Source organism: Dreissena polymorpha, chromosome 3 (genome assembly GCF_020536995.1).
Source record: "Dreissena polymorpha isolate Duluth1 chromosome 3, UMN_Dpol_1.0, whole genome shotgun sequence".
NCBI classification, from domain to species: domain Eukaryota; kingdom Metazoa; phylum Mollusca; class Bivalvia; order Myida; family Dreissenidae; genus Dreissena; species Dreissena polymorpha.
In genome coordinates, this window is record NC_068357.1 from 75,240,708 (window position 1) to 75,267,992 (window position 27,285).

Genomic DNA, 27,285 nt, shown 5'->3' on the forward strand with positions numbered 1-27,285 from the left:
TGTCACAAATTTTATAAGGGTTATTTATCAGAAAATATATAAGATATAAACATGAATCTTCATGGGTGTATATATATCAAATTGGGGGGGAATATTTATTCAATGAATTTTCTTGTATATGACTGAAATACTTGTCACTATTGTGGAAACACCAAATAATTATATTACTTTTAAATTATTATCCAGCATATAATATGAGTTGTTAGTTAAGCCATGTGTTACACTTGCTGATATTTTTGTTGTCAGGGCAGCCATGAAGATGGCCAACATGGATGCTGTGCTCAATTTCATGTTCACCAAGCCCAAGCACCCTGATGGGGTTAGTAATGTATTGTGAAATGAATCCTGTTCTGGGAAAACTGGGCATAATGCATGTGCGTAAAGTGTCGTCCCAGATTAGCCTGTGCAGTCCGCACAGGCTAATCAGGGAGGACACTTTCCGCTAAAATTGGATTTTTGCTAAGAAGGGTCTTCATTATAGCGAAAAATGTCATATAAGCGGAAACTGTCGTCCCTGATTAGCCTGTGCGAATTGCACAGGCATGCACATGCATTATGCCCAGTTTTCTCAGAACACGGCTCTATTGTGAAGTTGTCATGGAATGATGTTTTTAAAAGGTTTTACATTGTCAATGTCAACATAGCATAAATGGTAAATTGGTGTAACATTGGTGTTTATAATTGACTTTAATAATGTTAAGCAACAACAATAGTTCACTGTTGAATTTTTTTTTTAGCTCATCTATTTTTTGAAAAAAAATTATGAGCTATTGTCATCACCTTGGCGTCGGCGTCTGTGTCGGCGTCGGTGTGGCGTCCGGTTAAGTTTTGCGTTTAGGTCCACTTTTCTCAGAAAGTATCAATGCTATTGCATTCAAACTTGGTACACTTACTTACTATCATGAGAGGACTGGGCAGGCAAAGTTAGATAACTCTGGCGTGCAATTTGACAGAATTATGTGCCCTTTTTATACTTAGAAAATTGAAAATTTTGGTTAAGTTTTGCATTTAGGTCCACTTTTCTCAGAAAGTATCAATGCTATTGCATTCAGACTTGGTACACTTACTTACTATCATGAGAGGACTGTGCAGGCAAAGTTAGATAACTCTGGCGTGCATTTTTACAGAATTATGTGCCCTTTTTATACTTAGAAAATTGAAAATTTTGGTTAAGTTTTGTGTTTAGGTCCATTTTATTCCGTAAGTATCAAAGCTATTGCTTTCATACTTGCAACACTTACTAACTATCATAAGGGGACTGTGCAGGCAAAGTAATGTAACTCTGACTGGCATTTTGACATAATTATGGGCCCTTTTTATACTTAGAAAATTGAAAATTTGGTTAAGTTTTGTGTTTAGGTCCACTTTATTCCTACAGTATCAAAGCTATTGCTTTCATACTTGCAACACTTATTGACTATCATAAGGGGACTGTGCAGGCAAAGTTATGTAACTCTGACTGGCATTTGGACGGAATTATGGGCTCTTTATACTTAGAAAATTGAAAATTTGGTTAAGTTTTGTGTTTTGGTCCACTTTACCCCTAAAGTATCATAGATATTGCTTTCATACTTGGAACACTCGCAAACTATCATAAGGGTACAGTAAAAGGACAAGTTGCATAACTCTGGTTGTCATTTTTACGGAATTATGGCCCTTTTTTGACTTAGTAACTTTTAATATATGGTTAAATTTTGTGTTTCGATCCACTTTACCTCTTAAGTATCAAGGCTATTGCTTTCAAACTTCAAATACTTTCATGCTATCATGAGGTTACTGTACCTGGCAAGTTGAATTTTACCTTGACCTTTTAATGACCTTGAGAGTTCAAATTATTAAATTTTGCTAAAATTGCCATAACTTCTTTATTTATGATTAGATTGTATTGATACTTTGACAAAACTACTCTTACCTGACATACCACAATAGACTCCACCCAAACCATCCCCCGTGCCCTCCCCCCTCCCCCCCCACAGAATCCCCCCCCCTATTTTTTTATATTTTTTTATTTAAAGATCATCTCACAAATGACCACCACACCCTCACACTAAACCCCCCCCCCCCACCCCACCCCACCCCCCCCAATTTTTTTTTTTTTTTTTTTAAACGGTTAAAAAACACAAATATTTATTTTTATTATTTTATGTCTGAAATATCGTCCAACCATCGCACCCAAGAATCCCAACCCACCCCCCCCTCCCCCCACCCCGAATCCCCCTCCCTAATTTTTTTTTTTTTTTTTTTTTTTTTTTAAGATCATCTCACAAATGACCACCACACCCTCACACTATACCCCCCCCCCCCCCGCCCCACCCCCCTCCCAAATTTCATTTTTTATTTAAACGGTTAAAAATCACAAATATTTATTTTTATTATTTTATGTTTGAAATACCGTCCAACCATCGCACCCAAGAATCACCCCCCCCATTTATTTTTTTCGCATTTTTTTCGCATTTTTGGAAAATAATGTAATAAATGTCCACACCCCCACACTATACACACCTCTTCACTCCACCCCTCCCTCCTTTGTGATTGAAAATGAGAGTCCCTTCACCTTTAAAAAGAAAATAGATGAGCAGTCTGCACCTGCAAGGCGGTGCTCTTGTTTAATTCTCTTTTCATTGCTTGAATTATATCTGGAAAGAAAACAACTAAGGAAAATGACATTTTGTCTGTTTATATACTTTACTTGGGATTAATACCGTAAAATAAAGGTATTCTTTTTGTCTTGGCCAAGGTCGATAACCAGCCAGATGGCATGATGACTTTACAATTATAGCCCTTGAATTATGTTAGATTTGCCAGATACCTTGTGCGTTTTCTAACTCAAATAGTAAACATGGTATTGTCTTCAAACTTGGTGTCCATGTTTATGGCGTTGATTGCTCAACTATGTTTAATGTTCAGACAGATTGCCTGAAGCATTTATGAAATGTGGCCTTTAATGATCCCATATTAGCTAAATTGAAATGAAGATGTTCATTCATGGCATTGCCATTATCTTGTTGTCTGCATTATTTTCTGCATTATTAAAACAAATTAATACATCATTACACATAAATGTTTCATAGGCTTTCAAACAGGCATTTTTTGTTACAAGTGGGCACTCTTGTTTAAATTATAAAATGTTTCTTTATTTGTGGTGTATTTTAGAAGCCGATGTTGGGTCACAATGACCTACTCTACTTTGCTGACGTGTGCGCCGGCCCAGGAGGGTTTAGTGAGTACGTGCTGTGGAGGAGCAAGGCAGAGGCAAAGGGCTTTGGGATGACCCTTAAAGGAGAATGTGACTTCAAATTGGAGGACTTCTTTGCAGGACCACCGGAAATGTTTGAACCCCATTATGGTGAGTGAGAGGATTTTAATGGATGTTTTCTTAACTTTTTACAAGAACAATTTTCTGTAATTTATGTGATTTTTTTAGAGCTTATGTGGTCCAAAATTATGTCCTATTCCTTAGATCAAATGGTTTTTCCTCTCTAATTTTTGGTACCTAAAATTCCTCTATTTTTGTTTGTTTTATTAAAAAAAAAATCTTAAAAATTGACTAAGAAATGTGGGGTCAAACAGGTGTTTTTCAGCTTATAACTTTACTTTAAATTGACCACATTAAATGAAACATTAGATATGCGCATGAAGAACTAGCCTGGGATTAGCATGAACCAATGATTTTTTCGAACATTATTAATTGATGTTAAATGCTTGCAGGAATCATATTTAAGGTTTAAGAAGGCATTTTCTTTTTGTTTTAATGGATTTCTTTGAAATTTATGTTTTTTGTGAATTTTTTAGCAACAAGGGGTTGCACACTTTAAAATAATGTAATTAATTTTCTGTCAAAAAATGGTACCAGTAGCATGAAACAATAACTTTTTTAAAACATAAGTAATTGATGACAAATGAGTGCAGAGATAATATCTAGGTTCTAATAAAACTTTTATGTTTGTTTTAATAGGTTACTCTGAAAATTCTATGTTTCATGATTTTTTTTGCAACAAGTGGTTATGAACTGTAAATAATGTTAATGGCTTTTTAGACCAAAACTGCTACTATAATAATACTGGATGACATGCCCTTCGCAAAAAACATTGATAATTATGTTGTTTATTCTTGAAATTGTATCTCCCCAATTCACTCAATGTAACACTTTTGATCAGAAAATTAATGTAGAATGATGTTTACATTTATTTTCAACAAGCATATAGCCTCTTTTTCTTTATATTCAGCCACAAGTTCTTCTCAGCCACTTAAGGGCTATGTTGCCTTTCTTTTACTCAATGAAAAAAAATCAACACTTTGAGACATTTCATTAAATATTTCATGTCTTTACAACACCCAAAGGCTAATACATTTAGATATCAAGTATTTCCATACTAACATGACCATTCTAGGCGGGAATTCTAGCAACATTAATTTGTTCATATCTTTCTATCAATCTGTTATATGTGTCATGAATCATTTAATCGGAAAACATTCAATGTTTGTTATAACTTTTAAATAATTCAATGAAGTGATTTTGTTATTGACGGATAAACCAAGTTACCGATTAAAAGGGAATATTTTCTAAATAATTTGCATTTTATATTAAATGCGTAATTTTTGCCTAAATGTTTTTCGAACTATAGAGAAATTTATATTAAATTTTTTATAAATTTATGTAATAGAATTTTCAAAATAAAAATAACTAAAGTAATACAAGTTTGATCAGATATTGGTAATAATTTCCAATATAATTGAATGACTGAGCTATGGGAATTGATGATACCATCGGAAGGAATGAATAACTGAAATATTTTTTATTTTTATGCCCCCGAAGGAGGGCATATAGTGATTGGACTGTCCGTCTTTCTGCCACACTTTGCGTTTAGGTTTGGAAAAATGCTCATAATTTCTATTTGCCTTGAGCTATAACCTTCATATTTTGTATGCATGTGAATATGGACAAGGCCTTTCCATACTCACACAAATTTTGACCCCTTTGACCGTGACCTTGAACTTAGGGTCCGTGTTAAGGTTTCGAAATCTGCGTTTAGGTTACGAAAAATGCTCATAACTTCTATGGCCTTTGAGCTTTAACCTTAAAATTTGGTATGCATGTGTATATGGACAAGGCATTTCCATGCGCACACAAAATTTGACCCCTGTGACCTTGACCTTGAACTTAGGGTCCACGTTTAGGTTTCGAAATCTGCGTTTAGGCTCTCTGAGTCACGTCACAGTTACTTAAAGTAGTTTTCTGCTCTATGACTTGAGTATGGTTGATGTTATTGCAATTTTACTTTGTGTGAAGATAAATTACATCCATACCAAGTTTGGGTTTGTATTTTGGGCCAGTTGAGTTTAACTCAATAACTTCAGTTTGAAAGGGTATTGTGCTTAATTTGTGTGCATTTGTAGTTTACATGTGGACTTCAAATTCAATTTGGAGCAAGGTCGAACCAGGTCACTGTTATGAAAAATAGTGGCGGGTTTTCGTCATAATTAAAATTTGAATAGGTGAATTATTCAGAAATTTTGCTTGAAGATAGTGTTCATGCAGACGTAGCTTGAAATGGCACAATTATTTTAAGTTAATAAGTTAAGGCCGTTTGTTTGTGGCCTAGCCTTTATTCTTGTGAATTAAATTTTTTAATTGGGTAAAATGAATGAAGATACTAATATTTTTATTCATTAGCTAATGAAAAAAGTATAAGTGTTTGTGAAATAAATAGTATTGAAATGAATAACTAAATAGTGCATTAAGTGAATCTATATCTATGCACTATTAATTTGGAATTGAGCTTTTTTATACAGATAGGAAAACAAATTCTTGTTATGGGATTGTAATGCATATGTCTCGCTTAATATTTAAAGAATTGCAAAAATGATAATACCAATTTAGTGAATTTGCAGTCCAGAAATATGTTAAGAAAACATATTTTTACATATTTGTTTCTAATGATCATAATACAAAAACAACAATATTTAAATGAAATCAGTCAATAAATAATGTATTATGTAATTTTCAACTTAATTCCATTTGATACAACTGAATAATGATACAGTTGCAAGTAATCAGCATTAATGTTAACTGTGTATAAAAAATGGCTTTCAGAATAAATTTTATTTTTCAGACTCTTAAATATTCAATACAACACTGCATTGCCAAATCACAATATAATGCAATATTTGAATAAGATTCCATAGACTCTGGCTTAAAGTAGTACTTTTTGGGGTTATTTACCCTCAGAACTTCGGTTAAAAACCATTGCCCAAGCACACAGCTCAGCATGAAACTCTGCTTTAAAATGTCGAGGAAATTTGGCTTTTATGGGATTTGGCATACATTTAAGTTTGCAGTGTTTGTATGGTGGTTTTATGAAAATCTAAATGTTAAAAATCCGATGTAGATATGTCATACAACTTAAGAATTATGAATAACAATTCTAGATACAATTCAAAGAATAAATTCCTCTTTGTTTAAACATTTGCCTACACTGGAATATAATGTACATTCTGAGTGGTCTGAACAGTTTGTAATGGTGCTTTTGATTGGTCAATTTACAATTCTATTTCAATGCTGAGTTTCTGTAAGCAAATTAGCTTTGAAAATCAATTGTTTTTGCACTTACAGCTATTTTAAAGAAACTGTAAAGAGATTAAATGAAAATGTTAAAAAATATTTAATTAAAAAGTAACTGCTAAGTGTTTAAAAGCATTAAATATGTGTGTGATAATAAAGTTATTCCAGAAAATAGTTTTAATGTCATAAATACTGACCTGTTATCTCATGCTTCTCCTTTCCAAGGGGAATTAACTCATCCAGAATTTTAAATGGGAATCCGCCACCTCAATACCGTAATACAGGCCAGGTTAAACATAGTGCAATGCAACCTAGCCAAAAATCAGTAACCAACCCTCAATATTCTTTCTGGATCGACCAGGTGTATACGTGTCTTTTACGGCTCGGAATTAAAATATTGTTTTTCGATTTATTTCACTTGGTTGATTGGGGTTTTGAATAGATAAATTGTGTTATTTATCTTTTTATTTCTCATTCAGATTAATTTGTGTGGATTTAATGGATTTTGTTTCATTTGTAAAAGGTAAGCCATGCTTGTTTTTATCGAACAATGGTTTATTTCTACCATGCTGGGTGTTTTCAGGCGCGAACGACCACGTGCAAAACGTGCTCTTCTAATACATTGCTAGAACGTGCAAAGCATGTTCTAATGTGTTACGAGATCGTGCAAAGCGTGTTCTTCTATTGACAGATTGTTTATCATTTGCCATTGTGTGCAATAATGATTTTAACGTTCCGTATGACAATCTAATTGATCGTCATTTTATTTTTCATCTGTTTTAAATTAAACTTTTGTTTAATTTATGATCTATGGAAGTATTATTATAATTTTAGTTATGGTCAAATAATGATTTTATGTGCCGTATGATAATCTGGTCTGTGACCAGTTTATGGTTGAATATGTTTTGCTCTTGTTTTTCATATCTTCGACTACATGAATGTCGCAGAAACAAGAGTGGATAATACCTGGTGACTTCGCAGACCATGGATGATAGTTGCAGCATCAGTCACCGGGTATCAGGCACGATGGCGACCGTAATATGCTAAATCTCTTAGACAGTCGGTCAACATCAGACCATATGGCGACACCCGTCAGCCGGTCTTTGCCCAATGGCATTGGTCAAGGACATCGACCAATGCCGGACCATTTGGCATCCGCCATACGGTCATTATCCAGTGACAACACTGGTCATGATATGACCGGTACGTCACCGGGAATGTTGATCATGGACCTTTGATCGACGTCTGACCGGCCGGTCCGGTCACCGTTCTGGTCCGGTCATTGATCACCGGTCTGGTCACCGGTCATGTCACTGGTCCGGTCATTTATCACCGGTTGTTTTCCGGTCACCGGTCATGTCACTGGTCCGGTGCGGTCATTGATCACCGGTCCGGTCATGTCACTGGTCATGTCACCGGTCCGGTCATTGATCACCGGTCACCAGTCATATCACCGGTCCGGTTATGTCACCGGTTATGTCCGGTTGCCGGACAACAGTCATCAGTTAGGCCTGCCACTGATAACACCAGTCACTGGTCAAGAAGAAGAACTCGGTCTTCATCATTGAATTATTCTCCTATTCGTCATCGAATACATCGTCTTCATCAAGGAGTAGACATCGGACACGCTCTTCTTCGTCGAGGCTCTTGTAAGCGATCACGTCGTCACTCACGGAGACGGTATTCTAGAAGATCTCCGTCTCATCGTAGCCGATCCAGATCTCGACATCGCAGGAAACGAGGACGTCATCAACCTTTATGTAGACATCATCGGACTTCATTGAGCACAACAGGATAGTTATCGAACATACCTATCGGCATTGATACGCTCGTAAGCGATCACGTCAATGCTCACGGAGACAATATTGTAGAAGACAATATTTCCAGCGTAGCCAAACAAAATTTTGGCATCACAGTTATATGGATGTCGCCACTTCTCACGTAGGCGTTAATGAACCTACTGGTCATATCGACGTTCTCCATTTTATTCCTTTAGGAATATCATGTCTCCATTCTACGTGTGATGGTTTTTCTTATGGCATCCACACATGTTGCAGTCACCGAGCCGTAGTTGTATACGAACACTAGTTCGTTTAACTTTCAGGCTTCGGGATAAGCTGTTCTTTTCTCCACTACGACTACAAGGACACTTATGCCTATTAATACTGATAATCTACCGTTGTTTTCCGGTTAACATTATCAGATGACTTCGTGGATGGTCATTCTTCTGCACCAGATATTTCCGTTCTGACGCAGTTATATTATACCGGTCCCGATCACCGGACATCGGTCACCATTCATCGGTCATATCACCGATCACTGGTCACCGGTCAGAATGAGTGATGTCTCATCGCCATCGTATTGGATTTTTGGCACGATCTTCTTTTCTGAGCAGTGCTTGACATTGATATCAGACCATATGGATTCCACCATTTTTCGGTCTTTAACTGGTAACGGTCATATTATGACTGGTCCGTTCACCTGGCTACAGTTACCGGTCATTGACCGGTCCGGTTCGGTCAACAGATACCAATTACCGGTATTCCACTGTGTTTTCATCGGTCAATTTTTAGTATCACGGGTATCGTCTACATTACCTAGTTGTATACCCCTGGCTATGATTGTATTGAATACTATATTTTATGGATTCAACAATCTACATGACTTTTTGTGTTTTTCAATACTGATGTTCTACTGGCGACGGTTACCAAATCATGCAATAAATGTTATTTGTACTTCTATCTCAACCGGCTACATGCAGATAGATCGGCTGAAGTGGGCTCAGAGACTGGCATTGAGGTCGAACATTACTATTTGACCTCTATTAATTTATGTTCGAGACCCGAAGGATGAATTGTTTTAACCGCCTTTACCTGTCGGCTACAGACTTTGCAGTCAGTGTCACGGAACAGTTGGGACACATTAATGACGCTAGCAGGTTTAGCAAGACGACATTTTGTATCGACGTCTGCTTTTCTATTGCTCCTACGACAGTGCATATTTTCAAGCTACTTGAATCAACAAGAGTTCTGATACATAGGATTGCCTATCAGATTGACCGCATAGCGGCTACAGTCTTGTAGATGGCTTGGGAGCTATTGAACTCAGATCTTAGATCCTATGATCTGGAGGGACCTCATCTTAAAGCTATTCTTCCATTACACTTCTGGCCATAACAGGCCGTCTTCCTATAACTGGTCGTATTCCTTTCGGAATTCGGTTAGGAGTCTTGAAGTAAATGGATCAATCAAGTCAGAATTTAAGACTTCCATGCATTCTACCGGCAAGCGTGGACCCCCTTAAGGTTACTCATAGGGTTTTCACTTTTTTCTGATTCGCACCTCCGATTCCGGAGGTACCACTGTCAATCATATTTCCGTACTTCGCAAATCGATGACTTCACGACCTGTATTATCCAGGATTTTAAAGGCGCCTGTTATTAGTTCAAGAAGAGGCTATATTCTGTAGATAGGTCATAAACTTATAAGTGTTAAACACTGTCCTATTCTACCAATTTTCAAGTGTGTTTGGAGTGGGAAAGTTCGGCTTGCCGTGATTTCTTTGCCCACCCATCCTTGACAAATGGTTCCGGTCACCGGTCAGTATTTACCGGTCCAGTCACCGGTCTTTCTGCTGAGACGTCTTTTCTTACGTCCGTTTCAGCTTTATTTTAAAGTTAATTGTATTAATCTCGGGATTATTCAATGACACAGATTTCCATCTTTTTGTCATTATTTACCACTATTCAGTGGTGTCTAGACTAGAAGATTATCTTGGCAAGAATATAGTTTATTCTACCACAACCTTCCTTACATCTTATACAGATGTGAGCAGAAAATGTTATGGACGATCACATAGAACAACGTATCTTGATTTTCTCAATTATGTGGTATCCTAATGAATATCACCTGCACATCTACATCTTGAAAAGCGAAAATTCATTTTAGCTGTTTTTCATTTACAACACATTTTCACGATTCCTTTGTGATGGTTTCAACTATCACACATCGGTCGTGGTTTACTTACAGACACGGAGGTGATCATATTATCACTCCTTGTATCTGGAAATCAGGAACTTATTCGTTCTTTGCAAGAACAAAAAAAATTCTCTATCGTCTTACTCATACCAGGTCGTCTCAACCCCCTGTTGGACGTTTTGTCCTGCAGTTCTTTTTTTCGAATTATTTTTCCGTTGGGTTCAAATAATGTAATTGCGCATGAGCGGCAGTGAATTTGCATGGTGTACAAAATTGATGCATAGTATATTGAAGAATGTTGTTTATCATCAAACGCTAGTAATTAGCGTTATGCGATCTTAGATCGCAGTATATACCGGTATGCTGAACAACGTCAATAATGCAGTTCACAGAAATCGATCCAGCAGGGTGTGCGATTGTTATACATTCGTCCATTGACATAAACTGGAATATCTTGCCTTCTTGGTGAGTTTTTGCAATAACTGAGTTTTTGCCATAATTTCATGCAATATACTTAATAAACCATGGGATTATGGTTCTACGACCTTTAAAGTCTCCTGTACAATTATTTTCAGGAAACTTCTTCACAAGTCAAATATCATATCTCAGAGAGACATATTTTTACTGATCCAAACATGTGCCACTACATGTCTGGCCATTATTTACTTTTAGTTATCTCTACAGAAGAACGTTTTTCTGTTAGAGTTTCAATCCTTGTTACTTGTGCAAGGATAATTCCATCAGAACTGTATAAAGGTTCTATGGAAATTCATTTTTGACTGGGTATTCGAGAGCATAGTTATTACCTTAATCACTCTGCTAGATACATAGAGGTTTTTCTCATCTTTTTCTTGATGAAAGAAATTTGTTCTTTTCTTCATCAAGGGATAGAGATTATGCTTTCGTATACCTTGTTTTGTGTAAGTCATCGCAACTCTGTGCTGTCTTACCTATTTTGGAACTGATCCAAACTATGGAACGTCAACATAATGTTTTTCGTTCCTTTACCTTCTTAAGCGGTTTTGACTTGTGTTACATGTTGGGATGCTTAATGAGCTTCCTATGAACCTTTTTCATCAGGCTTATTAACAGTTCCAATATAATTTTAAGACGGTTTTCTTTCTTATTATGGCTTTTACCATACGGAGAAGTGAAATTCATGCTTTTTCTGTTGAATACGAACAATTCCAGTTGGATCTAATGTCGTTTTCACTTTGTTGTGTCAGCCAGGATTCCTTGCTTAATATCAAGTCCTCTATATGGCTTCTACCTTCAAGTTTCCAAGTTTTTCTTAAACTGGTAGTCATGAAGATGAGGATAAACTTCTATGGGCAATCAGGGCTTTGAAGTTCTATCTCAGCAGTGTTAGTCGGAAGTTTATTCGAGGTTCTCAAAAGACACTCTTCATTTCCCTAAAAAGGGGGGAGATGTGGCTGCGGCTTCTATTTCTCGGGGTTAGACCTCGACTAAGGAAAGTTACTCTTATCCTATCTAAGGACTCATTCCTTTTTAGGATCTGACCTCATGAATTAAGAGCTCTGTCTGTTTTGTGGGCATATATTAATCACACCCCACTTTTTGACGTGCTCTAAGCTGTTTTCTGGAGGAATCCGACCACCTTTGTCATCATTTTATCTTCGTTTTCTGAATTGCCAACAATACAATTTGTATATGTTTGGGCTTGTTGTGGTTTTACTAACGGTAGTGTCTTCTTTACGACATAGACATATTACTCTGTCCGAGAAGTCTTAATTAATACCGTTTTAACGAAGATTACTTGATAACCCTTGTTTAGGGTTTTGCTATCATTAGCTGATAACCCTGTTTATGGGTTCTACTGTGTTGGGAAAATATAAACGAACCTTCCCACCGCAGCTGCAAAATCAGCATGAGATAACAGGTCAGTATTTATGACATTAAAACAATTTTTTTTTTAAATAAAATTCATTTTAATTATTAAATACTTACCTGTTATCGGTAAGTCCCACCTCCCAACCCGCTTTTCGATTAATATTTTTGTATATATATTGAAAGAATATTGAGGGTTGGTTACCGATTTTTGGCTAGGTTGCATTGCACTATGTTTAACCTGGCCTGTATTACGGTATTGAGGTGGCAGATTCCCAGTTAAAATTCCGGATGAGTTAATTCCCCTTGGAAAGGAGAAGCATGAGATAACAGGTAAGTATTTAATAATTAAAATGAATTTTATTTGAAAAAAAATTGTGTTGATAGTATTTACAGACACATTTTGGGTGTCTTTTGAATACAATTAATATGTTTTAAATGATATTTAGTTACTTATTATTCTCAGTTTAGAGCTATAGACGAAGAGAGAGGATGTCCTCTTATTATATGTCCCAATTTTATTAAAATTTTAGTAGACTGAGCCGTGTATGTTTTCAGGAGTGGGTTGGGCCAATGAAAATGGGGACATCTTCAATGCTGACAATCAGGAGACATAGCCATGTATGTTTTCAGGAGTTGGCGGGGCCAATGGCAATGGGGACATCTTCAATGCTGACAATCAGAAAGCCTTCATTGACTTTGTCCTGGAAAACACTTCAGGGCTGGGTGTTCACTTTGTGATGGCTGATGGGGTATGTGCAACTAGAAATATTAAAGTTGTATGCTTGTTTATGGTCAAGTTAATTGCAAAATCTTACTTAAACTTGTGCAATAGTCACCAAAAACCAAATATTGCCAAATATTCCAGACCTACTTCAGATCAATAAAATGCAAATCAAACTTAAACTTTGACACAATTTTTACAACCTTAAATCGTTTTTGTCCATGGACAACTAAAGTTAAAAAAAACTTATTTGTCTGACAGTTACATTGGACAAAATGGTCTTAAAATTGTAAAACTCATGTTTGATTACCTATTAAGGTAATCAATAGGTAATCATTGATTACCTTTATAAGTAATAAAACATAAAAATTACAATTTTAAGAACATTGCATCACAAAACATTGCATCACACTTTACTGTTAATTAAACTTTTATTTCAAATCTATTTACAGGAATGCAAAAAATACTTCAAACAAATCTAACATTTAATGCAAACTTAAAAGCCCAATAAAACAAAAATACAGTAGGCCAAAAATACAGGACTAACGGGATTGCTTGATTCAAAGTAAGACTATTTTATTAGACATTCCCAAAATATGACACTTTACAAAACGTTGAGTATTGAAGGCATGTGAGCAGGGCTATGGGAAAACCAGGCTTAATGTAAGTGCAGTCCCAACAGGCTAATCTGGGGAGACACACTTCTAATACATTCTTTTTGTTTAGAAGAGACTTCCATTAAATGAACCATTCCATAAAAGTGTTAAGCGTTGTTCCAGATTTGAATGTACAGACTGCACATTCCAAATAGGAAGGACGGAAGGATACTTTCGGCAAATGCCTTGTGCCCAGTTTTCCCATAGCTCGGATTGTATCTATTTAATTTTTAGGGTTTCTCAGTTGAAGGGCAGGAGAACATCCAGGAGATTCTGTCCAAGCAGCTCTACCTGTGTCAGTTTCTTGTGGCCATTTCCATAATAAGGACAGGTATGTGTCCCCAGTACTGAATATGAACACATGTTAATCAATAATTATCATTGTTTCCTGTTTCATGCATTTGAATTGAATTCATGTTCAAATTAATTTTGCAAAAATGAAGAGTCATTTTCCAAAAACAGCTCGAGTACATGTGAGTAAGTTCTCTCCTTTGACCTTTAACATTGTCAAAAGTTTATAATTTTATTCATCTTCTTTTTACACTCAATTCTTATTTGTAATTTATAGTTCTCAAATAATTTTTCGTATTCATGTGCAAATAAAAAGTCAAATAAAAATCTCACACCACATAATTAGGAATTCAGTTAAACTTTTGTAAACTTGTGATGTTTCTGAAATATTGCCTAAGGAGGATGCTTGTACTTTGGTTATTTTTTGTGTATCAATATTTTTTTTGGACATCAATAATTTAAATTGTTTGAAATATTTCAAAAACTAAAAGTAATGATGGTAATTTGCTCTTAAATTATTAACATTTTGTTAGCTATTTTTTGTGTGTTTATTTAACACACATTCTAGTACATAGTAATCTATAAGAAGACAATTAGGTTCTACTATGATTGTACTTTCAGGCGGCCATTTTGTGTGCAAGCTTTTTGACTTGTTCACACCATTCAGCATTGGACTGGTTTATCTCATGTACAGAATATTTGACCAGGTGTCAATATTCAAGCCAGTCACCAGCAGGCCGGCTAATTCAGAAAGGTAAAACATATGGGTACAATATCAGTGGCTGCTGGCAGAAGCAGCCCACTTTTTTGAATGCAAAAACTTACTTGAGAAGTTTATAAGTATGGAAGTTTTTGAAGAAATAAAATAAATGTTTATTTTGGTGTCTGCCTTATTGCTAATTTGAGTAATCTAGCATCTAAAAGAGGTCTGTGGTGTAGGTATGTGTTATGTGTCCTCATCGAAGAGTATTTTGCTTTGTTAATGTAATTTAGTAAGTAGACGGTATATTGTGTCCTCGTACGAAATATAACAGACACATCAGATCTTAACATGACATTTAATCTGTACCGAATTTGATAAGAAGATGAGTTACAAAGGTGTTATTGAGAATTTTCCTTGCCTTATCGAAAATGGCCATTTTTGCAATTCAAAACATGGGGCTTGCACCAAACTGTCAAGATTTTTGTGTGCATTATATATCAGCCGATATCTAATAATAACCTCATATCCCAAACTGTTGCAGAGTAATCACCCTTGCTCTGTATAAAAGATGGTTGCTTTTGGGTGAATGTCACAAAGTTTCTGAATTCGTTCAAACTTTATTTTTTACCATCTAGAGGGAACATTCCTTATTTGTATGAAACTTATTGATCTTAAAAGAAAAAAATGCAGATTGTGGACATGAATGCTTAACCCGTTTCTGCTCAAGATCAAAGTGAACATGGCTATATGCAACCAACATATATCCAAGTTCTGCATGTTCGGTTTATATGCTGTTTGTTGCTCACCAGTATCTAGGTATGGAAATGAAGTCCAAAAATCTTCAATCTAATAAGAAAGATCTTTAATGTAATTTGATTCTTTAAGTGAATACAAACAAGTCAAAATACATGTCTGATAGGTAAAAGATTAAATTACATTTTCAGATACATAATCTGTAAAGGGCTGCGTGGGGACCGTGAGCCAGTGAGACAGTACTTCCATGAGGTGAACCTTGCTCTCAACAAGTACCTGGTCTCTACGTCAATGGAGGATGTGAATGAGATAGTGCCCATGGAGTACCTGCAGAACAATGGGCCTTTCTACGAGTACATGTGTAACTCCAATGACAGGTTACATAGCAATATACTTTAATGGCCAATTGATGCTGAAATTAGGCTCCTTTTCCATTCCTAAAATAACTTATTTTTCCTTTAAATATATATCTTAAAATCACTGCCTTCCATCCCAAGGGCAAGCTCTGAAAAAAAGATAAATTAAAAATTTAATGTTGGGGTATCCCAGCTATTTTAGCATCAATCAAACTTTGAAGTGTCCAAGTTTTCTAGTTACTATTAAGAAAATCTAATAAAGCTTAACTTGAAAAATATTTACATGCTTTCTGCAAAAAAGCCTTTTTTGTTATAAAAAAAACTCTTTTGTTGTAAATTTGTAAATATTATGATATGTTTCACCACGTCAGGCAAGTTACTTAAATAATAAGCATTTACTGACTTATTGCTTTTTTATGGGTATGGGTTTATTCAGTTGCCTCACGCTTTGATTTTTCTTCTTTTTTTTTTATTTCGGATTTCTTATTAATTATTTCTTTTATGTCTGCTAATGTGTATTATTCATTTTAAAGAAAGCACAAAATAAAAACTACAGGGAATATGATTCAGAAATGACTTGTAGAATACAATGCATCAGGGTTCGACACTAAGGCATGTCCGACAGACATTGTCTAGTAAGATCGATGGTCGGTCTAGATGAATAGATGGCAATATGGACATTATGCACGTCATTTCATTTTGTTCCTACGTCAAAAATTTTGGTTGCTATGGCAAAAATTCTGAAAATGCTGGAATTTCTGACAATGGTGCAGCCAGTAGGGGACCATATTGCTTGACAATAGCCTTGTTCACTGATTAAACAGTTACATGACAGAATTGTGTTTATTTGCTACGTCATTTATGGTCTAGTAGACATCAGATTTGGGCTAGTACATTGAGGAGCTGGTCCGATGGTCTTGCTGTAAAAAAAGTTAATGTCGAACCCTGTACAACATTAAATAATCAACATGAGCTTAAAACTTACTGATGCACTATTATCAATATGTACTTGTCTACATTTGCTACATATTTTTTTAGTTTTAACAGGATTTGTATTTCAGTCTAGGAGAAATCCAGATACTAAACTTGAAGAAAATCCAGGCCTTCACTCGAAACACGTAAGGATTCAAGAAGACACAAAAGTTATCAAGCTGGCATATAATGTTACAATAGCAAAGTCACAAAAGTTACTATAACTTAGACATTTTAGTTATAATATTGCATGGTCACAAAAGTTATTTTGATTATGTTCATATATAGTATTTTTGTTTCCATCTGTTGTTTTTCAAGTCAATAAGAAAAAAAGTCTTGCTCGGTAGAAAAAACTAACTGATGTGTGAGTGATAAAATAAAATCTATCTTCATATGGATACATCTGTATTTTGACTGTTCCTGGTGCATTCTGTTACATATGGATACATCTGTATTTTGTCTGTTCCTGGTGCATTCTGTTACATATGGATACATCTGTATTTTGTCTGTTCCTGGTGCATTCTGTTACATATGGATACATCTGTATTTTGACTGATCCTGGTGCATTCTGTTACATATGGATACATCTGTATTTTGACTGTTCCTGGTGCATTCTGTTACATATGGATGCATATGTATTTTGACTGCTCCTTGTGCATTCTGTTACATATGGATACATCTGTATTTTGATTGTTCCTGGTGCATTCTGTTACATATGGATACATCTGTATTTTGACTGTTCCTGGTGCATTCTGTTACATATGAATACATCTGTATTTTGACTGTTCCTGGTGCATTCTGTTACATATGAATACATCTGTATTTTGACTGATCCTGGTGCATTCTGTCACATATGGATGCATCTGTATTTTGACTGTTCCTGGTGCATTCTGTTACTGGTGCATTCTGTTACACATGGATACATCTGTATCTTGACTGTTCCTAGTGCATTCTGTTACATATGGATACATCTGTATTTTGACTGTTCTTGGCACACTCTGTTACATATGGATACATCTGTATTTTGACTGTTCCTGGTGCATTCTTTTACACATGGTTACATCTGTATTTTGACTGCTCCTGGTGCATTCTGTTACATATGGATACATTTGTATTTTGACTGTTCCTTGTGCATTCTGTTACACATGGATACATCTGTATTTTGACTGTTCCTGGTGCATTCTGTTACATATGGATACATCTGTATTTTGACTGTTCTTTGCACACTCTGTTACATATGGATACATCTGTATTTTGACTGTTCCTGGTGCATTCATTTTACACATGGATACATCTGTATTTTGACTGTTCCTTGTGCATTCTGTTACATATGGATACATCTGTATTTTGACTGTTCTTTGCACACTCTGTTACATATGGATACATCTGTATTTTGACTGTTCCTGGTGCATTCATTTTACACATGGATACATCTGTATTTTGACTGTTCCTTGTGCATTCTGTTACATATGGATACATCTGTATTTTAAATGTTCCTGGTGCATTCTGATACATATGGAAACATCTGTATTTTGACTGTTCCTGGTGCATTCTGTTACAGAAATCTTGTGGACACCAGACAGGCTGATATCCGTAAACAGCTGTTAGAGAAATGGAAGGTATGTGGTGTGACTTAAGATGTGTTTGGCATTAATTGACAAAGTAGGGTTTTTAAATGTAATCATAACTCCCCTTACCAACCCTTCTTTGAGGAAGTGTTGGTGAATTGCTTTGCATGTGTCAGTCCATCAGTTCTTCAATACCATAATTACTCTTTAAGTTTTTGGACACTTAAAAATTATAAATTTATTTTGTATCAGAAAATTGAGATTCAAAAAATTATTCCAAAAATATAGTGTCTGAAAATTTTGAGACAATTAATTAGACGTTATATCGATTGCATTGACGTTTTAATATTCTTGTGTTTAACATAATTGTTAAGTTGATTTAAATATTAAAACACTAATTTTCAATAGAAAAGGTATAATCTTAATTGACTCTACTTGTCATCATATCAGAAATGATACCAAACAAAAATTGTGATTTTTTTTAATTACTTACTACAAATTCAAATTCATAGTATTTTAGCTTTCAAGTAAAATCATTGTCATCAAACGAAAATTTGCCCATAATTACTCTTGAATACTAATATCCCTATTGAAAACCCATTTAGTCTAATATTAATGTTAAACTGGCCGAAAAGTCTAAACAAAATCTTTACTTATATTAATGCACCTGTTACAAAGAATTGGGTTCATATATTTGTGAATATATGTCTCTACCCTAAAAAAAATAAGCAATCATAATAGAAGTGACACATGTCCTCTTGCCTTTATTTTAAGCGCATGCAATTTCGAAAGCATTTCATATTTGTACAATAATGGATATTAACTTTGTTATCACAACCTCTTATCTGCTGTAAATTTTATCTTCATGGTTTTGTTATGTTTGTAAGTTTGTTTTTATGAATGTTTTTTCTGACATGTTTTATTGCCTGTGTTATAGGTGGACGATGAGTTAAGAGTAGCCCCACCAAAGGTTCTCCCAGATCATAAATGTCAGGACCTTCTCAATGTGAGCTCCCATCTTTACTGAGTACTTAATAGAGACAGTCTGATATTTTGTGGCTTGACAAAACATTTCTTTCATTCCAAATAGTATTTAAAAACAACAATAGGAATGTACAGAGTCCATAAAAATGTTTGTACGTTTTGAATGGAAAACATACTTATTATGCCCCCCTTAGAAGAAGAGGGGGTATATTGTTTTGCACATGTCGGTCGGTCCGTCGGTCTGTCTGTCTGTCTGTCCACCAGATGGTTTCCGGATGATAACTCAAGAACGCTTAGGCCTAGCTTGTCACAGTAGTTGTTTCAACTGGATATTTTTATCCCCACGCTTTTTGAAAAAAAGGTGGGGATATTGTGGTTATCTCCGCCGTCCGTCCGTCCGTCCGTCTGTCTGTCTGTCTGTCCGTCCGTCCTGGCCACTATCTCCTCCTACACTAAAAGCACTAGAACCTTGAAACTTACACACATGGTAGCTATGAGCATATGTGCGACCCTGCACTATTTGGAATTTTGATCTGACCCCTGGGTCAAAAGTTATAGCGGTTGGGGTGGGGCCGCCTCAGAAATTATCACTCATTTTTTTAGGTAATTTTACATTTACTTCTTTATTTCTACACCGATTCACTTCAAATTGATACTGGACCTCTCTTATGACAATACGGTCAATCTCAACCATGCATGGCCCCATTCCCAACCCTGGGGCGCCCCGCCCACATAGGCCACACCCACCAAAAAATTCCATTTACTATAATTTTTTCATTTCTACACGGATTCACTTCAAATTGATACTGAACTTTTGTTATGACATTAGGGTCAATCTCAACTATGCATGGCCCCAATCCCAACCCTGGGCGCCCGCCCACATAGGCCACACCCACCAAAAAATTCCATTTACTATAATTTTTTCATTTCTACACGGATTCACTTCAAATTGATACTGAACTTCTCTTATGACATTAGGGTCAATCTCAACTATGCATGGCCCCATAACCAACCCTGGGGCCCCGCCCACATAGACCACACCCACCCAAAATTGCCTTTACTATAATTTCTTCATTTCTACACCGATTCACTTCAAATTGATATTGAACTTCTCTTATGACAATACAGTCAATCTCAACTATGCATGGCCCCATTACCAACCCTGGGGCGCCCCGCCCACATAGATCACACCCACCCAAAATTGCCTTTTACTATAATTTCTTCATTTCTACACCGATTCACTTCAAATTGATACTGAACCTCTCTTATGACAATACGGTCAATCTCAACTATGCATGGCCCCATTACCAACCCTGGGACCCCGCCCACATAGACCACACCCGCCCAAAATTGCCTTTTACTATAATTTCTTCATTCCTACACCGATTCACTTCAAATTGATACTGAACTTCTCTTATGACAATACGGTCAATCTCAACTATGCATGGCACAATTACCAACCCTGGGGCGCCCTGCCCACATATGTCACACCCACCCAAAATTGCCTTTTACTATAACTTCTTCATTTCTACACCAATTCACTTCTAATTGATGATGAACTTCTCTTATGACAATACGGTCAATCTCAGCTATGCATGGCCCAATTACCAACCCTGGGGCACACCTAGGTCAAACATTCGGCGTGGGGATACGCGTCGGCCTCTGCCGCGCCATTTCTAGTTATGATTGCTTTGATATAACATCATGACAATTTGTTAAGAGGATACTTTGGAAAAAGTGAAGACCTTTTTTATCCCCACACTTCAAAAGCGTGGGGATATTGTGGTTATCTCCTCTGTCTGTCCATCCGTCCTGGACATCATCTCCTCCTAAACTATAAGCACTAGAACCTTGAAACTTATACACATGGTAGCTATTAGCATATGTGCGACCCTGCACTATTGGGAACTTTTATCAGACCCCTGGGTCAAAAGTTATGGGTGTTGGGGTGGGGCCGGGTCAGAGATTTTCCTGCAACCGCGATTCCAAAAAGGCTCATAACTACTGTGTCTTTTCAGATATTGCTTTCATATTTGGTATGCATGTGTATCTAGACAACACCTATCCATGCGCACACAATTTTTTACCCCTGTGACCTTGAACTTGGGGTCAGTTTTCAGGTTTCCAAATCTGCGAACGCGATTGGAAAAAGGCTCATTACCACTGTGTGCCTTCAGATATTGCATTCATATTTGGTATGCATGTGTATCTGGACAAGACCTTTCCATGCGCATAAAATAATTTACCCCTGTGACCTTGACCTTGACCTTGAACTCGGGCCAGTTTTCAGGTTTTGAAATCTGCGACCATGATTCGAAAAAGGCTCATAACTACTGTTTCCATTTGGATATTGCTTTCATATTTGGTATGCATGTGTATCTGGACAACACCTTTCCATGCGCATACATTTTACCCCCGTGACCTTGAACTTGGGGTCAGTTTTCAGGTTTCAAAATCTGCGACCGCAATTCGAAAAGGGCTCATAACTACTGTGTCCCTTCAGATGTTGCTTTCATATTTGGTATGCATGTGTATCTAGACAACACCTATCTATGCGAACACAATTTTTTACCCTTATGTCTGTTTTCAGGTTTTGAAACCTGGGACCGCAATTAGAAAAAGGCTCATAACTACTGTGTCCCTACAAATATTGCTTTCATATTTGGTATGCATGTGTATCTGGACAACACCTTTCCATGGGCATACAAAATTTTACCCCTTGACCTTGAACTTGGGGCTAGCTTTCAGGTTTCAAAATCTGCGACTGCAATTTGAAAAAGGCTCATACCTGCTGTGTCCCTTCAGATATTGCTTTCATATTTGGTATGCATGTGTATGTGGACAAAACCTTTCCATGCGCATGAAATTTTTTACCACTGTGACCTTGACCTTGAACTTACGGTCTGCGTTTAGATTTTATAATCTATAATGTGGTTATCTCCGCCGTCTGTCTGTCCGTCCTGGCCACTATCTCCTCCTAAACTATTAGCACTAGAACCTTGAAACTTACACATATGGTAGCTATGAGCATACTGTATGTGCCACAGTGCACTATTTTGAATTTTGATCTGACCCTTGGGTGTAATTATGGGGGTTGATGTGGGGCTGGGTTAGAGATTTTCACTCATTTTTTAGGTTATTTTACATTAACTTCTTCATTTCTACACCCTTTTACTTCAAATTGATACTGAACATCTCTTATGACAATACGGTCAATCTCATGGCCCCATTACCAACCCTGGGGGCGCCCCTTGGTCAAACATGCGGCGTGGGGATATGCGTCGGCATCTGCCGCACCATTTCTAGTTGATATTGGAGTCACCAGGTTAAAGGTCAAAGTATCATGGTCTTGTAACATAAAATTTGTTTAACCTGTGATCAAACACACTCATAGTGTGATAACATGGCAGGAAGAGGAGGACTGTTATTTTTATTTGGTCACCAGGTTTTAGGTAAATCTCACATGGGCTTGTATCAAGAAATAGTTTTTTATGCCCCCGGATCGATAGATCGGGGGTATATTGTTTTTGGCCAGTCTTTCTTTCTTTCTTTCTGTCTGTCATTCTGTCCCAAAACTTTAACCTTTCAGTAAAGTTTTGCAATAACTTTTGAAATATTGAACATTGCAACTTGATATTTGGCATGCATGTGTATCTCATGAAGCTGCACATTTTGAGTGGTGAAAGGTCAAGGTCAAGGTCATCCTTCAAGGTCAAAGGTTTAAAAAAAGTGTCGCATTAGGGGGCATTGTGTTTCTGACAAACACATCTCTTGTTTATATTTAGAGAATGCTTTGACATCTGATCACTTTGGAAGCAATAATGATGCATATTGATTTTGAGGTCAACATGGAAAAGGTAAAGGTCACACTGGCTTGTAAAAAGAAATGTGTTTACACCATAACTTGAACATGAACTACAATCAAAGTGAAGTAGTGGTTAATTGGGTGAAAAGTAAGACGCCTTATCAAATTTAGGCCATCACTTTAGACGTCAAGGTAACATATGCTTGTATCATGAACTTTGTTTCTGAACAATATCTTAAGTATCAACTTCAGAGTATTCTCATGATAATATAAATTACTTTTCTTTATGAAGGATGACCCCAAATGTTTTTCAAATCGAAAGAAATAAGGTCAAGGTCACAGCTACTAAAAACGGGGGCTATCATGCTTGACAATCATCTCTTATTTAGGGTATGAAGAAGACCTGACAGCCACACTTGGTATGTTGCAGGGTGATGACCAGTTCCTAGATCATGTGACCAATCAGCTGACCCTAGAGAATCTGCGGTCCATCACAAGTGTGTTTGACTATCGATGTATGGTGACGGGGGACCACCCTGAGAAACAAGTCTTCTTACTGGGCCTTGGGGTAGGTAACTACAAGTGTGTTGTAGTGTCTGGCCTTGGGGTAGGTAACTACAAGTGCGTAGTGTCTGTAAAAAATTTGGTTACTAGCTTATTGCAGACAGATTTAAGGAAGTTAAGTTGTATTTAAAACATGCATTTTTTCCTACTTGTGGCTGTATACAGTACATGTTAATGTTTGTAACACGTTTTATAAAAGGATTTATTATGCCCCTCTTTGAAGAAGAGAGGGGTATATTGTTTTGCACATGTCGGTCGGTCCGTCTTGTCAGTCCCTCCACCAAATGGGTTCCGGATGATAACTCAAGAATGCTTAGGCCTAGGATCATGAAACTTCAAAGGTACATTGATCATGACTGGAAGATGACCCCTATTGATTTTCAGGTCACTAGGTCAAAGGTCAAGGTCACAGTGACTTGAAATAGTAAAATGGTTTCCGGATGATAACTCAAGAACACTTAGGCCTAGGATCATGAAACTTCAAAGGTACATTGATCATGACTGGCAGATGACCCCTATTGATTTTCAGGTCACTAGGTCAAAGGTCAAGGTCACAGTGACTTGAAACAGTAAAATGGTTTCTGGATGATAACTCAAGAACGCTTAGGCCTAGGATCATGAAACTTTATAGGTACAATGATCATGACTGGCAGATGACCCCTATTGATTTTCAGGTCACTAGGTCAAAGGTCAAGGTCACAGTGACTTGAAATTGTAAAAATTGTTTCCGGATGATAACTCAAGAATGCTTACGCCTAGGATCATGAAACTTCATAGGTACATTGATCATGACTGGCAGATGACCTCTATTGATTTTCAGGTCACTGGGTCAAAGATCAAGGTCCCAATGACTCAAAACAGTAAACGGTTTCCGGATGATAACTCAATAATGCTAAGGCCTAGGATCATGAAACTTCAAAGGAACATTGACCATGACTGGCAGATGACCCCTATTGATTTTCAGGTCACTAGATCAAAGGTCAGGTCACAGTGACTCGAAACAGTAAAATAGTTTCAAGATGATAACTCGAAAATTCTTAGGCCTAGGATCATGAAACTTCATAGGTACATTGATCTTGACTGGCAGATGACCCCTATTGATTTTCAGGTCACTAGCTCAAAGGTCAAGGTCACAGTGACAAAAATGTATTCACACAATGGCTGCCACTACAACTGACAGCCCATATGGGGGGACATGCTTTACAAACAGCCCTTGTTTTATGCTCATTTGCATTGGATGCCTGATTGTTATACAGATACTATACCAATGCGGTCATACAAAAGCTCAATGAAAAGTTTTAAAGTGTTGAATCCCCTAGATAAGAGGGGTACACATCTTCAAATTTGTTTTTCAGATCCAACAGAATATGCATGCACTTATTAATTCAATGCTCGCTCTGGCAAGACACAAGTGTAATGCTCAATTACTAATATGCCACCATGTTAAGTGCAATAAACATGTGCACCTAATTTGGAGAGGTCCAAGTCTGCACTTCTGGATAATAGGGGTCGAATTATCAGATGTAGACTGCAGATAATTTGTTTAAATTCTTTAATGGATGTATCAACTTGTGAAAAACAGCGTATGATACTTGCATTAAGTGATTGACGTTTTGGGCTACACAACTTTTATACAAAAGTACAGAGATCATCTTAAGTTTTGTTTGAATTACAATGTTTTTATATTGCGTTAAAAAACTTCCACTTTTCTGTACAGATAACTTGAAGTTGTACATATCAGCTTGATTTGCACGTGCTTTTTTGCTGAATTAAGATTAACCTGACCAACACGTGCAATTTAATTGTAAAATTATTTTGTGCTTAACTCATTTTAGCAGCAATATTGTGATATACAATTTCAATTTTAGAATTTGTATACTCAGTTTGAAAGAAAAAATATTTGTTTTACATTTTATAAACTTAAATGGACTATTTTAATTACAGAGCGATCCCTTTATTGTACATATACATAATGATGCGTGTGTTACCCTTTGAAGAAAGTGGAACAAAGGTAAATATTTGTGCTGGTCATTAATTCTGGCAATAATGGGTGGGACTAGAAAATGGAACAATTAGACCTCGGCAATACTATTAAAGTGCTTCCACAGTAGTGCAATTTTCCTGATTGTGTCTGTTCAGAGGTCCAAGGTTTTTCAGCGTGAGTGCAAGGCAGGTTCCCGTTGGCAGAAGCTGGATAACAATAAACTGTTTGTGGAGTTGCCGAGAGATACATTGCTACATGCTGAGATTGTCACTGAACTAAGGGGGGGGAGGTAACTATGTAGTGATTTTTTTAGGGGAGGTAACTGCATAGTGATTATAGGATGAGGTATTTATGCAGAGTGATCTAGTGACATTTGACTAAAAAGATTGTGGTCATCCTTGTTATTTCAGGGAATGTTAAAAAACAAATCTGGCCACTCTACAGGGCTTATTTTGCCTTTGGACAAATAAGCAAATAGGTACACAATAGCAAATCTGTATAAAGACTACAACTTTCTCTTCATAAAACCCCATCATCAGCCAAAACAAGAGACATTTCTACATTCTGCAGAACATTTTTGATAAATAAAATTCAAACCAGGGCAAGCCCCACCCTAGTCAAACAAGTCTGGGCCACTTACCGGTAACTGCCAGTCTAGTGATTTAAGTAGATTTTCAGTCTTTACGATGGTTTCTTGACTAATGGCAATAGAATTTCAATTAGCCAGAATTAACCTGAACATGAAAAAAATTATAAATGAAAATAGTTGAAAACAGTCCCAATTAGTAATAAACATTGTTAGTAAAATAATCAGATCATTATGGAATATTTAATAACAAATTTGGACATTGAAAGTCAATATTTTTTATGTCCCCCACTATAGTAGTGGGGGGACATATTGTTTTTGCCCTGTCTGTTGGTCTGTTGGTTGGTCTGTTGGTTGGTTTGCGCAACTTTAACATTTGCAAAACTTTTGCAATATTGAAGATAGCAACTTGATATTTGGCATGCATATGTATCTCATGGAGCTGCACATTTTGAGTGGTGAAAGGTCAAGGTTATCCTTCAAGGTCAAAGGTCAAATATGTGGTCAAAATCGCTCATTTAATGTACACTTTTGCAATATTTCAATATTCAAGATAGCAACTTGATATTTGTCATGCATATGTATCTCATGGAGCTGCACATTTTGAGTGGTGAAAGGTCAAGGTCAAGGTCATCCTTCAAGGTCAGAGGTCAAATATATGTGGCCGAAATCGCTCATTTTATGAGTACTTTTGCAATATTGAAGATAGCAACTTGATATTTGGCATGCATGTGTATCTCATGGAGCTGCACATTTTGAGTGGTGAAAAGGTGAAGGTCATCCTTCAAGGTCAAATATATGGGTCAAAATTGTAATGTCACTTCTGCAATAATTATTGAAGCTAGCAATTTTATATTTGACATGCACGGTATCTCATGGAGCTGCACATTTTGAGGGTGAAGGGTCAAGGTCATCCTTCAAGGTCAAACGTCATATACGGGGGGACATAGTG

General features: G+C 36.6%; 1 protein-coding gene across 1 annotated transcript in view; it reads left to right on the forward strand.

Annotated features, from left to right (window-relative positions):
* The window catches only part of LOC127872341 (cap-specific mRNA (nucleoside-2'-O-)-methyltransferase 1-like), a 48,232-nt gene that overhangs the window by 20,530 nt on the left and 417 nt on the right, over nt 1–27,285 (forward strand). The window contains exons 11-21 of the mRNA XM_052415672.1: nt 247–319; nt 3,154–3,346; nt 13,021–13,139; nt 14,002–14,098; nt 14,680–14,812; nt 15,706–15,891; nt 16,932–16,988; nt 18,404–18,461; nt 19,348–19,416; nt 23,630–23,767; nt 25,903–26,036. Of these exons, the coding sequence (XP_052271632.1) occupies nt 247–319; nt 3,154–3,346; nt 13,021–13,139; nt 14,002–14,098; nt 14,680–14,812; nt 15,706–15,891; nt 16,932–16,988; nt 18,404–18,461; nt 19,348–19,416; nt 23,630–23,767; nt 25,903–26,036 (1,257 nt within the window). The remainder of the gene's footprint in view (nt 1–246; nt 320–3,153; nt 3,347–13,020; nt 13,140–14,001; nt 14,099–14,679; nt 14,813–15,705; nt 15,892–16,931; nt 16,989–18,403; nt 18,462–19,347; nt 19,417–23,629; nt 23,768–25,902; nt 26,037–27,285) is intronic.